Source organism: Chinchilla lanigera, unplaced genomic scaffold, assembly GCF_000276665.1.
Source record: "Chinchilla lanigera isolate Chin_1 unplaced genomic scaffold, ChiLan1.0 scaffold00025, whole genome shotgun sequence".
Taxonomy (NCBI): Eukaryota; Metazoa; Chordata; class Mammalia; order Rodentia; family Chinchillidae; genus Chinchilla; species Chinchilla lanigera.
Window position 1 is genome coordinate 23,610,602 of NW_004955426.1, and position 17,289 is coordinate 23,627,890.

Below are 17,289 nucleotides of genomic sequence, written 5' to 3' on the forward strand. Positions count from 1 at the left end.
ATATTGTCTGTACTGTTCTTTTGCTATTTTGTAAAAGGTTGTCTGTCTGTTAATGTTTTCCTCCTTTTATTTTTAAAATAAAAAAAGAAATGAAAGAAAGGAAGGAAGAAAGAAAGATAGAAAGGAAGGAAGAAAAGAAAGAAAACTCTGGTCCCCTAAGGGGTGTCAGATATAACAGGATTTTAGTGCTTCACTTAATGCAGCTTCTACCATTTAGGATGATGCTCTAACAAGCATATTTTATTAAAGTATAATAATTAATTTTTATTCTAACTTCAAAAAAGACTGCTTGCAATTCTGCTTCTAGACACATGATAGAGAGTTAAGCTTTCCTGTCTGACTGTGGATATATTGAGATCATCACGTTGAAAGAGATGTGGTTTGCATGCTTAAATAAAACTCTTTACTAACTTAGTAGGAAGCTTTTGAAAACTATTATAATATTTGGGAGATCCGTTTCTAGGAACTGAGATGAGAGGGCTGACCTTGGTGGTCACAGAGGTATCTCTTTGCTCTCCTTTGCTAAGAACCTGGCCATAAACAGCCTACATTAGCTCTGAACATTGCTTTCATTTGCGAGTGCCCCACACCACAGTTTGACTTTAGACTTTTGATGGTTTCAGGTCATGGTGTTTGTAACACATCAGCTGCTAAAAAACTGTGTTTGCAATTTTACTATTTTGTAGTGGTACCTAACACTTTTACACTTAGCCTTGTCCCTGGGAATTTTTCTTATTTATTTATTTGTTTTGTTTTGTTTTGTTTTGTTTTTGAGACAGTGACTGACTGGGTAGATCAATCCTGCCTCAACCTTCTGAGTTCTGGGATTACAGAAATGGGCCACCACACCTGGCATTTCATTTTTAAATTTGAATCAGGAACTTGTTAAATTGCCTGGGCAGGGCTTGAATTTGTGATTCTCCTGCATGAGCTTCCCAGAGTGCAAGGATTGCAGATTTGCACCATCACACCTGGCACAACATTACTCTTCTTACTTATTATTTTTTAAAGACCTTTCAATAACTTTTAGTGCTATTAAGAGAGGTGGAATCCGGCTGTGATGGACACTAAATACATTTCATCCATCATTCATCCATACAGAAAGGCTCCTTGATATTGGCAGGATTGGAGGAATCTGAGCTTCATCTGATTTGTTTCTGTGGTGAGTGGCAGAGGTTGCAGACCAACTGCATGAGTTAATCTGGCCCACAGGGATCCTCGGTTTGGTCTGAATATTTCATGTAAGAGAAATTGAGTCAGCAATAACAGAAAAGTAATAATTATAAATACAAACCTCAATATCTAGTTTCTCTTGAAAAATTGGATATTCTACCAATACTGGACCCATAATTCATTGGAGTTGAGTCATGTATCCATAGGACCTTGGTGGAAAACAAATGACAGTTTCAAGTGGAGAAATTTGAGGAACCTGAATAAAATAAGTGTTTACAGATGTGTGGGGAGTGTGCAGAGCAACCATAAGGTACGAGCTATTCCCCCAGGGCTGGCAACCACTGAGACAGTCTACAATCCTGATGAAAATTATCAAAACCCAGACATCCAGGACAATGTGGGACAGCTGCTCTGGCAGATCTGTGACCTTTGGGTGAAGCATACAGCCAGCTTGTGGTGATATCTGTGAGAAGATGCTGAATAAATAAATATCCAAACCTCTCTGTCCCTCTAATTGACAGCCAGTGCTTCCCATGGGCCTAGTGAAACTGGACAGTGGAAGTCAAGGGCCATTCTTGAGGCAGTTCATAAGAGTTAGGGCAACAGGGTACAGAACAAGAAGGAGAAGAGTGGACAAGGTGTGCTGGCTGAATGAGAGACATCTGGCACACTTAGCAACTCTCTCCTGTGGACAGAACTTATATTCCATAATTTGCCATAGTTTCCACCATGCTCTATTGTCCCCATACTAACATGGTTATCAGTTTGCATTTTATTATCATGAACACTATCAAAAGTCGTGTCTCCACAAATGCCTCTTTTGAAAGTAGGCAAGAAGGGGCTGGGGATTTAGTTCAGTGACAAAGCGCCTGCCTGGCAAGCGCAAGGTCATGAGTTCAGTTCCTGGTACCAGAGAAAAACCAAAAACAAAACAAAAAAAAAAAAAAAGAAAGTAGGCAAGGAACAACACAGGACCAGATTCCTCAAGAGAACAGAGGAAAAATACATATATAAATGTCGTCGCATGTTTGACGTGTAAACAGAGTATACTTTTGTCTTCAATTTTTGAATGCCCTCTATCTGTCCACTTCTTTGCGGTCTGTTGTAGCTGTAGTCATCCCCTGCATGGTCATGTCCTTCCCAGTGTGGCCTACATAAGAACAAGGGTGGACAGTGGAAAAAGCCCACCATTTGGCCTGCAGGGAAATAACTGATGGCAGCATTTACTCCAGGACACTCCCCAACCCCCAGTCTGGTTGGTTGAAGCTTTGTGAAGCCTGCATTGCAGGTCAATATCTTCCTCTGCTCAACCTTGTTCCCTTCACTTCCTTTCATGGGTGTTCATCCCATGAAAGATGAAATGTTTTAAACTCTCTCCCAGCCTCTATTTCCAGAAAGCCTTCTGGGAATGCCATAGTAATACACTTGGTCTTGATTGCTCGGTCTTGGTCTTGATTGCTTCAGTGAATTTTTCTAAGGTCGCTAGTGACTTACATGTGGATTAAGTAAATAAGCAGCACTCAGCCATCAATCTACTAAACCTCTTAATGGCATTTGAACCAATACTTAAGAAAAAATTGTACTAGTAGTATAATTTAACATGTTCCTTGTAGATGTATCATTATTCTTTTTTTATGAAATATATAATAAAGGGCTTCAAACACTACCTAAAATATAAGAAAATAGAAAGAAACAAGGCAGAATTCTTTGGGGGGGGGCTCTCTTTAATAATGTTTCATTGAATAGAAAGAATGAAAGAGTAGAAACAGCAACTTCTAGGTTCTGTGCTTGGGTGATGAGATGGCAGTGATGTCACTGAGGTAGAATTTAGGGGAAAAGTAAGCATTTTAAGGTAGGAAGAGGAACATTTCATTATTGAGTTTTATAAGCTAGAGGTAATTCTGGGATATCATGCAGAAATGACTTTGGAAAAATTGTTGCTGAAATCAAATTGTAAGAAGCTGAAGACTGAAAATACCTTGAGAATGACAAAGGATAAATATGGATGGGAGATTCCCAAACCTGGATATGCATCAAACTCATATTTAAAATTCATGAAAAATGGATTCCAAAGTTCTTTCCCAATTCCAATTCAGTTGACCCAAGGAAGAAGATGTGCATTTTAATAAGCTTTCCAGCTGTGTTGGTCTCAGTTTGGATTCTCTGGAAAGCAGACACTAAGATGGAGAGAAGATATGAGAATTTCTGTCGGGTGAGCCGAGAAGAAATATGTGAGAGGAAATGAGGAGGGAGCCAGGGAAGGTTGGAGGAGCCATTAGATGGCAATGCAAGACTGCCCAAGTGAGGGCAGGGCCAGGAAATCAGGGTAGACCTTCTCAAGGACCATGCAAAGTAAGGAACATTTAACAGGATTGTCAGTAGTTCACAAATTAAAGTAGCAGCATGAAGCATTCTATGCCTTGTGTTAGTATCCCTGCTGTCCTCAATCATTGACTAGAACAGCTCGTGGGAAGTCTGGTTTTGGCACAAACATGGTGATAGATTTCAAAGCATAGCAGCTGGTAGCTTTGGTCCATTAAATTGCCTATCATTGGAGATTTTTGAGCACATTTTCCTGGATACCACATGTACTTTACCTTTAAAAAAAAAAAAAAGAAAAATGAGAAAAAGATTAAAATGGGATGATTAAAATGAGAGAGGTATTTGGATTTAAGGCAAGGTTTCATATTTTTTTTCCCCTTAAAGAAAAGATTTAAATGTATTTGTAAGCCTAGAGGAAGAATACTCCCAGTGGGAAAAGTAAAAGTATAGAAGAACCAGATGGGAGAAAGCAAGGGAGGAAGAGAGATGAGAGAATGGGAAAGAGAATTATAAAGGGAAAAGACCCTAGAGAAGGTAGGGAGAAGTGGTTTTAAAAGGTGTGGCTTTGAATTTGAGGTATAACATCTTACTTTTTGGATAAGTGTCTGGACATAGGTTAAGGTTGAGGCTGCAAGTTATTTGGAGTTAAGTGGGAATCTCAGTTATCTCAATTTTTAACAAAAAAATAGAAGGCAAAAATCTAAAGGGCAGTGGTGGAAGATTTGGTCTTGAATAGAAGCTACCCCGAACTCTAACGAAAAGGTGAAAAAAGGTGAGGATGTGTGAAGAGAAAGACTCTTTGGCAGCTGTGGATTAAAGTTCAAGGAGACAGAAGGTGATTGCCTAAAAATTTTTGTGAAGTAGGCAGCAAAGTTACCTGCCAAAGGGATTTTTTATTTATAGTTCTTCTCACATGACAAAATTCCACACACAAACTATAACAGACGTCATATTTAGCATATGAAAACATGTATAATGCATTAATCATTAATGATTAACAAATTTTAAAAATAGATGAAAGCTTCTGAAACATGCATCTAGAGTATTTTCTGGTTTGTTTTAGATTTTGTTATATAACCACAAATATAATTCACATGGCCAAAGGTGACAAATTAATGGTTACCACAGTTTGTCATTTTCTAGGCTGTTTGATGCTATTATTATTGCTGCTAGTGCAAGGTTGTGAGTTTGATTCCTGGTACTGGAAAAAAACAAAAAATAAAATAAAATAAAATAAAATTCCATTGAAAGTATATGCAGCAGACGAGCCAATATGAGGACAGAATAGCAGATATACAAGACAGGACTCTGGAAGGTTATCATGAAAAGAAACATATCTTAAAAATAGCAAGGAACCACAGAAAATCCATCTAACAGCTGCTAGATGATGCAAATAAGAATAACATAAGATTGATTAGAGTCAATGAAAAAGTAGGAGATAGCATAAATGACATAAAAAACCTGTTCACTGAAGTAATAGCAGAAAACTTTCCAAGCACAGAAAAAGAATTTGACATATAGTAAGTGAGGCATATAGAACTCCAGTTAGCCATAATAAAAAAACTACAACAAGGCACGTAATAATCAATATTCCAGAAATTCAACACAGAGCAGAATGTTGAAAACTTTTAGAGAAAAGAAATGAATCACCTCTAAAGGAAAGCCCTTCAGAATCACAACCAGCTTCTCAGCACAAACCCTCAAGCCAAGGAGAGCTTGGAGTGAAAGTATTTGAAGCCCTAAAGTAAAACAAATGCTAGCCTAGATTGATGTACCCTGCAAAACTACCTTTCAAAATTGGTGGAGAGATAAGGCACTTTCATGACAAAGAACATCTGAAGAAATTCATGATCACTAAACAAGCAGTCCAAAATGTTCTCAAGGACATTCTAGACAGAGATAATTAGGACTATAACTCCCTGAACCCCAACAGAATGAATCCACCAGGCAAGGTAAGTAACTAAACAGAGGGGGGAAAAAAGGGAACTAACAAGAGAAAAATAACATGACAAGGATAAATCAGTATATATCAGTTATAACCACCAATGTTAATAGTCTCAATTCACCAATGAAAAGAAACAGACTAGAAGAATGGATCAAGAAACAATATCCAACAATATGTTGCATAAGAAACACATAATTCAAAAAGAAATTAATAAACTGAAAGTCAAAGGGTGGAAAATCTCATGTAACAGGAACCAGGAAAAATCAGGGGTAGCTATTCTATTTGCAGATAAAGTGGCTTTCAAGCCAAGGCTGATTAAGAAAGACAAAGAAGATCACTACAACCTTGTAAAGGGAACAATCCAAGAGAAGGAGATAACAATCATAAATATATATGCACCAAATTCTAGCCCTCCCAACTATATAAAACAAATATCAATGCACAATAAAACCAAATAAGCACTAACATAAAAGTAATGGAGGACCTCAATACCCCACTGTCACAAAAAGACAGGTCAATTAGACAAAAATCAAGAAAGAAATATCAGAACTGAACCAAACCTGTGAACAAATGGACTTAGTATTTATCTACACGATGTTCCACTCCACAACATCACAATACACTTTCTCCTCAGCTGCACACGGGACAGTCTCCAAAACAGACCACATACTAGCCCATACAACATGCTTAAGTAAATGCAAAGGAAATGAAATTATCCCATGCATATTATCAGACCACAGTGCGATGAAATTGGAAAGCAATGGCAAAAGAAACCACAAAATCTTCATAAACATGTGGAAATTAAATAATACCCTTCTGAACAACCAGTGGGTCACAGGTGAAATAAAGAAGAAAATAGAAAGTTTCTACAATTAAATTGTAATGCCAATACGACATACCAGAACTTATGGGACAAGATGAAAGCAGTCTTACAAGGGAAATTTATAGCAGTGAATTCCCCTGTCAGAGAAATAGTGTGAGCTCAAATATATAACCTAGTATTGAAGCTCAAGCTTCTAGAACAAAAAGAGGAAGTCAAGCCCAAACTCTTCTGAGGGAGGAAATTATAAAGATCAGAGCAGAAATTAATGCAATGGAGACTAAGAAGACAATACAAAGAATTAATGACTCCAAGAGTTGGTTCTTTGAAAGATTAAATAAAATTGACAAACCTTTATTCAACCTTATCCAAAAACGGAAAGAAAATACTCAAATCCATGCAACAAGGAATGAAAAAGGTGAAATTACAACAGATCCTGCAGAAATTGAGAAGATTATCGATACCTACTTTGAGAACCTGTATTACAATAAGATGGAAAACAGAAAAAAATGGACAGATTTCAAGATATATATGAAATACAAAAACTGAATCAAGAAGATATAAAACTCTAAATAACCCAATATCAGCCACTGAAATTGAGAATGTAATTAAAAACCTGCCAACAAAGAAAAACCCAGGTCCTGATGGATTCACTGCTGAATTCTACAAGAAATTTAGAGAACACTTAATGCTGCTACTTCTCAAACTTTTTTTTAAAGAAATTGAAAGGGAAGCAATACTTTCAAATTCATTCCTAGAAGCAAGGATTACTCTGATACCCAAACCAGAGAAAGATCCAGTAATAAAAGAGAACTACAGGCCAATCTCCCTAATGAATATAGATGCAAAAATCTTCAACAAGATGCTAGCAAACAGAATGCAACAAATTATCAACAAAATTATACACAATGACCAAATAGGATTCATCCCAGGAATGCAGGAAAGGTTTAACCTACATAAATCAATAAGTGTAATATACCATATTACAGAGCCAATGACAAAAACCATATGATCATCTCAAGGTGTGGAAAAGGCATCTGACAAAGTTCAACACCCATTTATGATAAAACCCTACGGAACATTGGAATAGATGGTCTTTACCTAAACCTGAAAAAAGCCATCTATGACAAACCAACAGCCAACATCATACTAAATACACAAAAACTGAAATCTTACACTCTAAAATCAGGAACAAGATAAGAATTTCCACTATCACCATTCTTATTCAGTATGGTTCTGGAAACATTAATGAGAGCAATTAGGAGAAATAAGTAAAAGGAATAAGGATAGGAAAGAAAGAATTTAAACTGTCATTATTTACAGATGATATGATACTCTACATAGAAGACCTCCAATCCTCCACCAAAAGACTTCTTGACTTAATGATTAATTTCAGTAGTATAGCTGGATACAAAGTCAACACTCAAAAATCAATCGCATTCCTGTACACAAACAACAAAATACTGAGAGAAAATTTAGGGAACAATACTTTTGCAATAGCATCGATAATCCTTCTGTTGAAGCATGTTAAGTGTGTTTCTGCATGCTTGCTCAAATCCTTTCCGTATAAGCCACTTTGTTGAGTTTTTAGTGGGGTAGGTAGAGACTACAGCTTCTTCTTCCTGTCCAAACCTCTTCTGCCAACATGGTGCTCCCCTGTCTGACTCGGCATGAGTGGGGCCAGTGTACACTCTACTGGTCACCTGTCAGCTCTTATTTAACACAGTGTTTCGTAGACCATTACTGACCTGGGAACAAGTTGTATCTCTACAAAAAAGAAAAAACAGTTCACTTCCTAATGTCTACTTTTGATTTCATTTTTTTAATAGTAAAAATGAGAATCTGTACTTCTTTTCATGTCACCTGGCTCTTCTGCTTTTAAAGTATAAGCTATAAGCTATGTGTTTTTCTGTGCTAAAGTATTGCTTACTTTTGTACCATGAGTAAAATTTGAGGTGTTTTGCAAGAAAAAAAAAAAAAGAAAGAAAAGAAATACCTAGGAATCAATCCAATGAAGAAAGTAAAAGACCTTTATGCTAAAAACTACAGTACTCTGAAAAAGGAATTTCAAGAGGCTATCAAAAAATGGAAAGATATCCCTTGTTCTTGCATAGGAAAAACCAATATAGTGAAAGTATAAGAACCAATATAGTGAAAGCATAGGAAAAACCGATATAGTGAAAATGCCCATATATCCAAAATTGTTAGATTTAATGTTCAGTTTAATGCAATCACAATCAAAATAGCTATAGCATACCTCATAGAATTACAGAAAACAATCCTCAAGTTAATTTGGAAGCAGAAGAGACCTAGAACAGCAACAACAGTTTTGGGCAACAAAAGCAAATCAGGGGGCATCACAATCCCTGACTACAAAGCTACTGTGATTAAAACAACAACAACTACAACAGCAACAACAACAAAACCCCAAAAGACAGCATTGTACTGGAAACAAAACAAAACAAAAGAACAACAAAAAACAGACCAGAGGATCAATGAAACAGATTGGAAGATGCAGAAACAACTCCACACACACTCAGCCACCTTATGTTTGACAAAGGACCCAAACACCTTCACTGGAAGAAAGATAGCCTCTTTAATAAATGATACTGGAAAAACTGGCATTCCATATGCTAAACATTAAAACTTAACCCATATCTTTCACCATACACTAAAGTCAAAATGGATCAAAATAGTATTACAAAAACCTAAATATTAAAGCAGAACCATTAAATCTGCTGCAAGAGACAATAGGTAGAACTCTTGAAGACATTAATATAGGCAAAGATTTTATGAACAAAACCTCAATTATATAGGAAATATGACAAAGAATCAATAAGAGGGATCTCACCTTATTAAAAAGCTTTCACACAGCAAAAGAAATCACCAACAGAGTGAAGAGACAACTCACAGTGTGGGAAAAATGTTGACAGCTGTTCCTCAGACAAAAGACTAATATTTGGAATATATAATGAACTAAAAAAATCAGATTCCCCAAACTTAAAGACACAGTCCAAGAATGGGCATCTGAAATGAATAGGCCCTTCTATGATGAAGTAGAAATTGCAAATAAATATATAAAAAATGTTCATCGTTTTTGGTCATTCAAGAGATGTAAATTAAAATAACACTATGATTCCATTTCACTCCAGAAAGAATGGCTATCATCAAGAAATCAACCAACAGAAATGCTAGAGGGGATGTAGGGAAAAAGGAAACCTTCTCCACTGCTGGTGGGAGTGTAGACTGCTGCAACCACTGTGGAAATTAGTATGGAGATTTCTGAAAAACTAGAGTTAGAGGACCCATTCGACCCAGCTAATCCCATTCTTGGTGTCTTCCCAAAAAAGTTAAAAGCATCATACCACAGTGATATATGCACACCCATGTTTATAGTGGCACAGTTTGTCATAGCTGCATCTTGGAAACAACACAAGTGGCCATCAACTAATGGATGGGTAAAAAAGATATATACATATATATACGCATACAGTTCTCCATAAAGAAGGATAGATTTGAGGCATTTATTGCTAAATGGATTGACCTTGAGACCATACTTTGAAGTGAAATAAATCAGACACACATGTTTAAATAGCCCATTGTTTCTCTGATGTCAGAAATCAAAAGTGTAAATAAGGACCAAAATGTAGAATAGATATTTGAAATGGGAAAAAAATATTCAAATGAGAATATGAACAAGGGTAGGGAAGAAGGAAGGAGGGAAGGGACAAGAAGAAAAAGAGAGAATAGAAGAAAATTGGAAGCAAAATTTTTGTAAATAAGGAGGAGAAGGAGGGTTGAAGGGAGGGAGGGGGAAATGGGAAATAAAGAAGATAATCATATACAGGTGCCAATTCCCTATGATGAATTTATCATTATGTATATCTAAAATGTACCCATTTTAAAAATTAGAAAACTAAAAAATCTTGAGAAAAGTGGGTTCGTCTAATTTGATAATTTACAGATGAGATGATAAAATAATGTATTTTGTATCACATCATGGTTCAATAGACAGGCTTTAGGATTGGTATATTTCATATTTTAGATGTGATGACAAAGATGACCAAATGTGTTACTTTCTTGGGTGTTAGGGTTTTGCATTTTGTGTCATGGTGTTTAGTGTTCTATGCACTTGAAATACAAATGTTTCACATTTTTGTGCATATGAATACATACCAGTAGGGAACACTTCAGTACAAACACTAGCACTTATTAATTTATGTTCCTTTGTCTGGCCAACTTTCTATTAAAGTAGTTAAAATATATTTTTAATAAATTTCTGAAGAGGTAATTGAAAAGAAAAACAAAATTTAGAACCTTTAAAAGAGTCTTTACAGTAGATAGGTGCCATCAAAGGCCAGCGAGTTCAAAGTTCCTTCTTCCATTCTTCATAACTGTAGGACAGCCTCATCCATACCCACTCTAGTTAAAACAGGACTTTAAAATGAATCCAAAATGAAATGGCTAGCACATGAATCTGGAGAAACAAAGTCTCAGTTTCAGTCTCTTCTACAGTTTAATCTCATCTTATTTGAATATCTTTGAATGTATAATAACATTGTCAAATAATTAAGATATATTCACAATTAACAAATAAGGACAAACTATACAAAAGTTCTATTTTTACAATAACCCACCAGCAAAAGAAGAGACAGCTCTGATTTTTAAAAAGATAGATAATTTGAATAGACAATATAAGATACTATAAGTGAATAAACAAAAGGTTTTCTTCTTGTGGAATGCTTTACAATTTCTTCTATATAGTCTTTATTCTTCTTCCTTACATTTTCTAGACAGAAGAGTCATTTTTTTCTAGAATGATTTTCTTTCTTTCTTTTTGGATGGGGGAGGTGGGTAGAGAAAATTGTCCATTGATAGTATAAACATAAATGCCTTTATAATTGTAGCCACAGCAGAAATTTAATAATTCTTACATTTGAAGCAGTCCTTTGATATTTAAGTATAAGGATTATTTTTCAGGTTCAAAATTTTAAAACTTTATAAAGGTAATCAGAATGTCATAGCCAATGGTCATACGTATTTCTGTGCATTCAGTTGTCTATGATATCCAATTTCATGTGTCATGTAGAAGCTAGCCTTCATGAATATCAAAGTACACAGCAGAATGAAAAGAGCTGACAGCTAGTCATTGTCATAGATGCAACCTGAAAGAAAAAATTACAAATTTAAATACAGTTATATGTGCACATGCCCTCTACATATTCCAGGGTTAGAGATGTAGATAATATCCTGATTTAAGATTTAAAAGAAAAGGTAAAGTTGGCTCATTTATGAAAAACAAGTGAAATAAAAGACAATGTATTTAACTCTCATTATTTAGTGTACAATTCCAACAAAATTTCTAGACAGATTTCTTCTCTATCAAAAATTAGACCTAAAACTATATTATTTTATCTGGCACTTATAAAAGTACCTTTTGGTTGTCTTTCTGAATGAGGTTGAAAATGTTAAAAGTCAGTAAGTATTATATGCTTAAAAGACTAAAAAGCAACATGCTTAGCACTGTGTTCTATTTCAGTTGAGATGAGGTTTTAAGTCAAACTTTAGAAAAGTAGGACACTTATACTAATATTATTACTTCTGAAATAAGCTCTTATTTTTGGAGCAATAGTGGATATTTACTTGGTTAAAAGAAATTCTTAAGATTCATAGTATATGAATTACAAATTCATCAAATATTTTTTGTACTTCTCTTTTTAAAGAAAATAAATAAGTTTTTCTTTATTTCCACCACTGTGTAAAAATGATTTTTCCTCTATGATATCAGAACACTTACCTTTTCCAGTTTAAATTTTGATCAGATTGGAAGGCTCTGGTTAATTCAACAAGCTATTTTCAATATTTGTATAAATAATAAATTCAGTGTTGTTGCTCTTTGTGATGGTGATATATGACACTTACCATCAGCAATATCATCATAGATTTCTCCATCACTGTAAAGGCAGAGAATAATTTTCATTTTATTGAAAAAAGTTTCCTAATGTTAAAGCAACAGATAGAAGGCAAGGGCAATAGTGTAATATTTATAGAATACAGGTCTTTCATGGAGAGAAGTCACATGTTACACATGTACAAGTGGAAAAAAATTTCATATTCCTCTGCATCTCTTTTTTCACTGGCTTTATTTAATCTTGTTTCATCAACAAACAGAATGACTGAACGAGATTATATCCTCCTCTACGCCTCTTCAGACCTCTCCCTGAGGACAGCATGCAACCAGGCTCAGAAATGAGTGTTGGAATAAACTGAGTAGTTATGGCCAATCCTCCACTGAGGGCCTTCACCCCAAGCTCTAACAAACTTTTATGTCCATTAATATGAGATTCATATATTCATTTGAATGTCAAATGTTGAATGAACCACAATAATATTTGGTAAAGGAAACAGCCCCACAACTTTCACATTTTTAATTGTAACTTATAAATACCAATTTTATAATATGTAAATATTAGCTGTAAGTAAGTGAGATATAGTTATTGTGAAAATTCTTGTTACATAATTCGAAAATATTATGTATGATTAAGGGTAGCATCCACAATAGAAGTTCTGGTTACTTTTATACAATTCTGGTTTTGCCAGGTCCTGAATCTTGTGAGATATTCTACACAGCAAGCATATTGTGTCCCGCTTGTGTTTGAGCAGGCGTAAGTGAGAGTAAGATAGAAGCATGGCTTTTAAGAAGTTTATAATCTAATGAGAAACAGAATGGTCTATAAGTAATAAAATAGAAAGAATTAAAAGTATGAATATTCTCATAAAATGTAGGCTACAGTTCCAAAGTTCAGAAATATGAGGTAACTTTGTCCCTTAGAACAGACCCACTCTGGATCCTGGTCGTATCTCAGTGTTTTATCATAGGAGCAGTGGCAGGACTTCCAAATGGCTGCCAACTATGGCAGATCCCGTGATTCCCTATGGCTTCTGTTCAGGTCCTTTCTCTGAGACTGCAGCAGGGGTTTGAGTCGTTAAAATCTGAGGCAAATGAAGAGGACAGGTTTTCCTGTCTGCCACTCATTTGATAAATGTTTATTCACTTTAATAGGTGATGAACTAATTACTTACACAGTATACTCCCCATGTTCTCTCTTGATCATCATATGATAATCATTCTTCCTATAAAATTTATATTTTTCATAGAACAAGTCCTATAGAAAAGTCCACTGCCTTATCAGGAAAGGGAAGTATACCAGGGAAAGAAGAAAGAGCAAAAGAGGGGTAGGTAGATGTGATTGAAGCAATATATATATATTCCATATATATATATATATATATGGAAAAGCCACAGTGAAACTCATTAATTTGTACAATTAATATGTATTAATAATTATAATAAAAAGATACAGAAGCAAAAAAATGTTCCCTGTGATTATTACTGAGTAAAAAAGAAAGACATTACATTGATTTTTCTTTTTAATTCTCTTTGCTGTCAGAGCTCTGAATACTGATTTATATCTTTCTACTTCTTGGTATCAGGTTGTTTACAAAATAACAGTTTGTGAATCTTCCCTGATTTTCTCATTATACTGAATTCCAAAAATATTTTGAATTGGCATAAGACCTGAACTGATAATGGAGTTCACTTCTTACACTGGGTTTTCTGAAATAGAATCTTAAAGCATTTTGGATGTTTCTAATGGCACCCGTACCAGACTGTGACAATGTCTTATTCATAAGAATAGAGGAATCATTGACTGCTATCTTTTCTCTGGCATGTGTCCAACAAAGGAAACATAATACTCTACTATGCCTGATATGAATGTAGAAAAATTCTCAGTAAGGGACTAAACATTAAACTGTTGACAGGTGATATTAGGACCTACTGTGTAGACACTCTTAGCCTCTGATTCATGCAATTCAACAACTATATTAATCAGCAAGTGAAATGCAGAGCGTCAGTGAAAGGGCCAGTGGCTTTGGCCTGTCTTGTCTTCAGTGGTGAGCCCAATGAGTGTATAAAACTATGAACTGTGTAAAGAGGATTCCTTGCCTACATGAGTACACTTTATGAAAATTTTAACTATATTATGTACACTACTGTCTTGGTATTGGTATAAAATATTGTTTTCAGTCTCTTTGTAGTCCAGTTGGTTACATTATTTAAGTACTAGAAAGCTTTCTTAAAGAAAAGAGCAAAAGTATTTTTTTACAAGTATAGTAGTAGAAGACAATAGGCTTACTTGTCTGCCAAATAACTCCGAAGGACATAACCATCTATGAGAGAAAAAGAAAATAAACTTTTATATTGGTAGAGCTTTAAAAAAATCTTTGATATTTATTTTAAGAAAACAACATTTAAACAAAGTTACTTTAATATAATATACTTATGATTGTATCTATTTCCAAATATGACCTATTGTTCTTATTTGTGTACTGTTTCTTCCTTTCTTCACCTTTTCTCCAGATTTCTTTCTCTCTCTCTGTCTTTGGTACACCTCTTTTTCCCTCAATTTCTTCTTTTTCCTCTTTTCTTCTTTTCCTCTTTTTTTTTTAAAAAAAAATCATTTTTCCCTTTAAACTACTACAGGTGGAAGCACAGGACTTCCTCAAATTTTCATCCATTTCTTCAAGATCTTACCTACACACTTACCTGATCGAGTTTTATAATTCAAGAGCCACTTACACCTAAGTATTTTAAATACCACCATACATAAGACTTACTTTTCCAAATTACATTGAACCGAGTTAGAACTGTATTCAACTCTCTTTTCAGATGCCACCTAGCTAATAACGGTTTCTTGGGAGAAGAATACCTTCTAAATGGCCACAAAATTCCTCTCCTATTCAGTTTGGCAGAATTGCCCCTACTATGTCATTTGAAGGTATAATATCTGTATTTCATCATTTATGAAACAAAGGTATTGTTAGAATATATACCAGAGACTTTAGTGATTATGTAGGAAATAAACCATATTTTATGCAAAGAAAGCTAAGTTCTTTGTTTCCTCACTGCATAAATTTTTTCTAGTCTTTTCTTTTCTTTTCTTGGTACCGGGAATCAAACTCACGGCATCGCACTTTCCAGGCAGGCGCTGTGCTGCTGAGCTATATCCCCAGCCCTGCACAATCTTTTTCTAAGGAAAAGTATGGACTGTTTTTCTTAGAAAAATGTCTGCTGACATTTACTTAAAAATTACTAACCTTTCGAATTATTAGTTTTGTATTAATGCTTAAAGTCTGTTGTAACCTTAAGATTACTAATACTAATTGCTGGGGGCTGGGGATTTAACTCAGCGGCACAGCGCCTCCCTGGAAAGTGCAAGGTCATGAGTTTTGATTCCCGGTACTGGAAAAAAACAAAAAACCAAACAAACAAAAAATTAAGATGTGTTATGTACATGTACCAACTCCCCATGCCTAATATTAAGTGCTTCTTCAGTAAATCTCTAAATAATTTCTCTGAGTTGATCTATTGGTCTTGGTCTACTTTACATTAAGTTTTTATTACCTATAAGAGTAAATGTGTTAAAAGGTTATAAAAAGAAAAATTTATACACTTATTGAAATGTATTGATGCCATATTTTGTTGATATAATATGAAAAGATTTTTAAAGTAAGTATCATACAACTAAAATTATAGGTTTATTTAAGAAAGTGAACTTATTACTCAAAAAAATGAAAATACTCAAAAAGTATTCCAGGGTAAACTATGTATGATAGTGCATGTCTGTACTCTGTAGTCCCAGCACTTTTATGGTAATAATTATGGTAATAATTTATGGTAATAATTAAAAATAATGATGTATATGAACTATTTCCTTTAATGTGCAAGTCAATCCCATTGTGAATTGTTAGAATTCCATAAAGTTTATGAACTAAAATTGAAAGAAAGTTAAAGAAATGCATACAAAGTTGTAAACTGTTGGTAGAATCAGGAATTATTCTAGCATCAAATATATTTAAATATTTTTAAAAACATTTAGCAGACTATAAGAAATAAAGTTCAAAACAAAGAAGATGTAATCACCATTTGTAGAAATTTAGATAAATTTATTTGCAGAATGATTCTGTACTTACAAGACCCCCAAAACAACAAGACTCCTACAATTAATATCCAAATTCAGCAGTATATCAAAATATAAAAAACTCACACAAAAGGCAATTAGCATTCCTATACACTAATAATGAACTTATTGTAAAAGCAATCAGGAAAATAATACCACTCAGAGTAGCATAAAAAAATTAGATACTTAATCATTATCCTAACTAAGGAAGTGAAAGACCCCTACAATGAAAATTACATTAAATTGATAAAGGAAATTGAGATGGACATTAGGAAATAGAAAAAAAATCCCCTATTCCATGTATAGGCAAAACCAACACAATCAAAATAGCTATACTTCCAAGACTGGTATATAGATTTAATGCAGTCCCAATCAAAATATCATGGTCATTTCTCACAGAGTTAGAGAAACAATTCTAAAATTTATAGGAATCAGAAGAGACCCAGAATAGCAAAAGCAATCCTGGGTAACAAAAACAAAGTAGGTAGTATCGCAACCAGCATGGTACTGGTATAAAAATATGCACATGGATCAACAGAAGGAATAGAAGATGCAGAAAAAACTCTAGGCACATACAGCTATTTGATCATTGACAAAGGAGCCAAAAACATGCCCTGAAGAAAAGGAAGCTTCTTTGATAAATGGTGTTGGAAAAATTGGATATTCACATGTAGAAGATTGTGTCTAGACCCATATATTTCACTGTATATTAAACTTAAATCAAAATTGATCAATGATCTAAATGTTAAAACAGAAACAATTTGTTGGAAGATAAAATAGGTACAACTCTTGAAGACATGGGCATAGGCAGGGACTTTCTGAACAGAACCCCAATGGCGCAAAAAATAATACCAAAAATGAATAAATGGGATCATATCAAATTAAAAACTTCTGCACAGCAGAGTAAACAACCAACAGAGTGAAGAAACAATCTACAGAATGAGAAAAAATTTTGCTAGCTCATCCACGGATAGAGAACTAACATCAAGAATACATAAAGAATTTTT

The 17,289-nt window shown here is 34.5% G+C and overlaps 1 protein-coding gene across 5 annotated transcripts in view; it reads right to left on the minus strand.

Annotated features, from left to right (window-relative positions):
• Nucleotides 1–10,753: 10,753 nt before the first annotated feature.
• Nucleotides 10,754–17,289, minus strand: part of Fyb (FYN binding protein) — a 155,732-nt gene continuing 149,196 nt past the window's right edge. For all 5 annotated transcript variants that reach the window (XM_013514953.1, XM_005386235.2, XM_013514952.1 and 2 more), the window contains 3 exons: nucleotides 14,459–14,492; nucleotides 12,183–12,214; nucleotides 10,754–11,425 (listed from right to left, as the gene is read on the minus strand). In XM_013514953.1, the coding sequence (XP_013370407.1) occupies nucleotides 11,403–11,425; nucleotides 12,183–12,214; nucleotides 14,459–14,492 (89 nt within the window). In that variant the 3' untranslated portion in view covers nucleotides 10,754–11,402. The remainder of the gene's footprint in view (nucleotides 11,426–12,182; nucleotides 12,215–14,458; nucleotides 14,493–17,289) is intronic.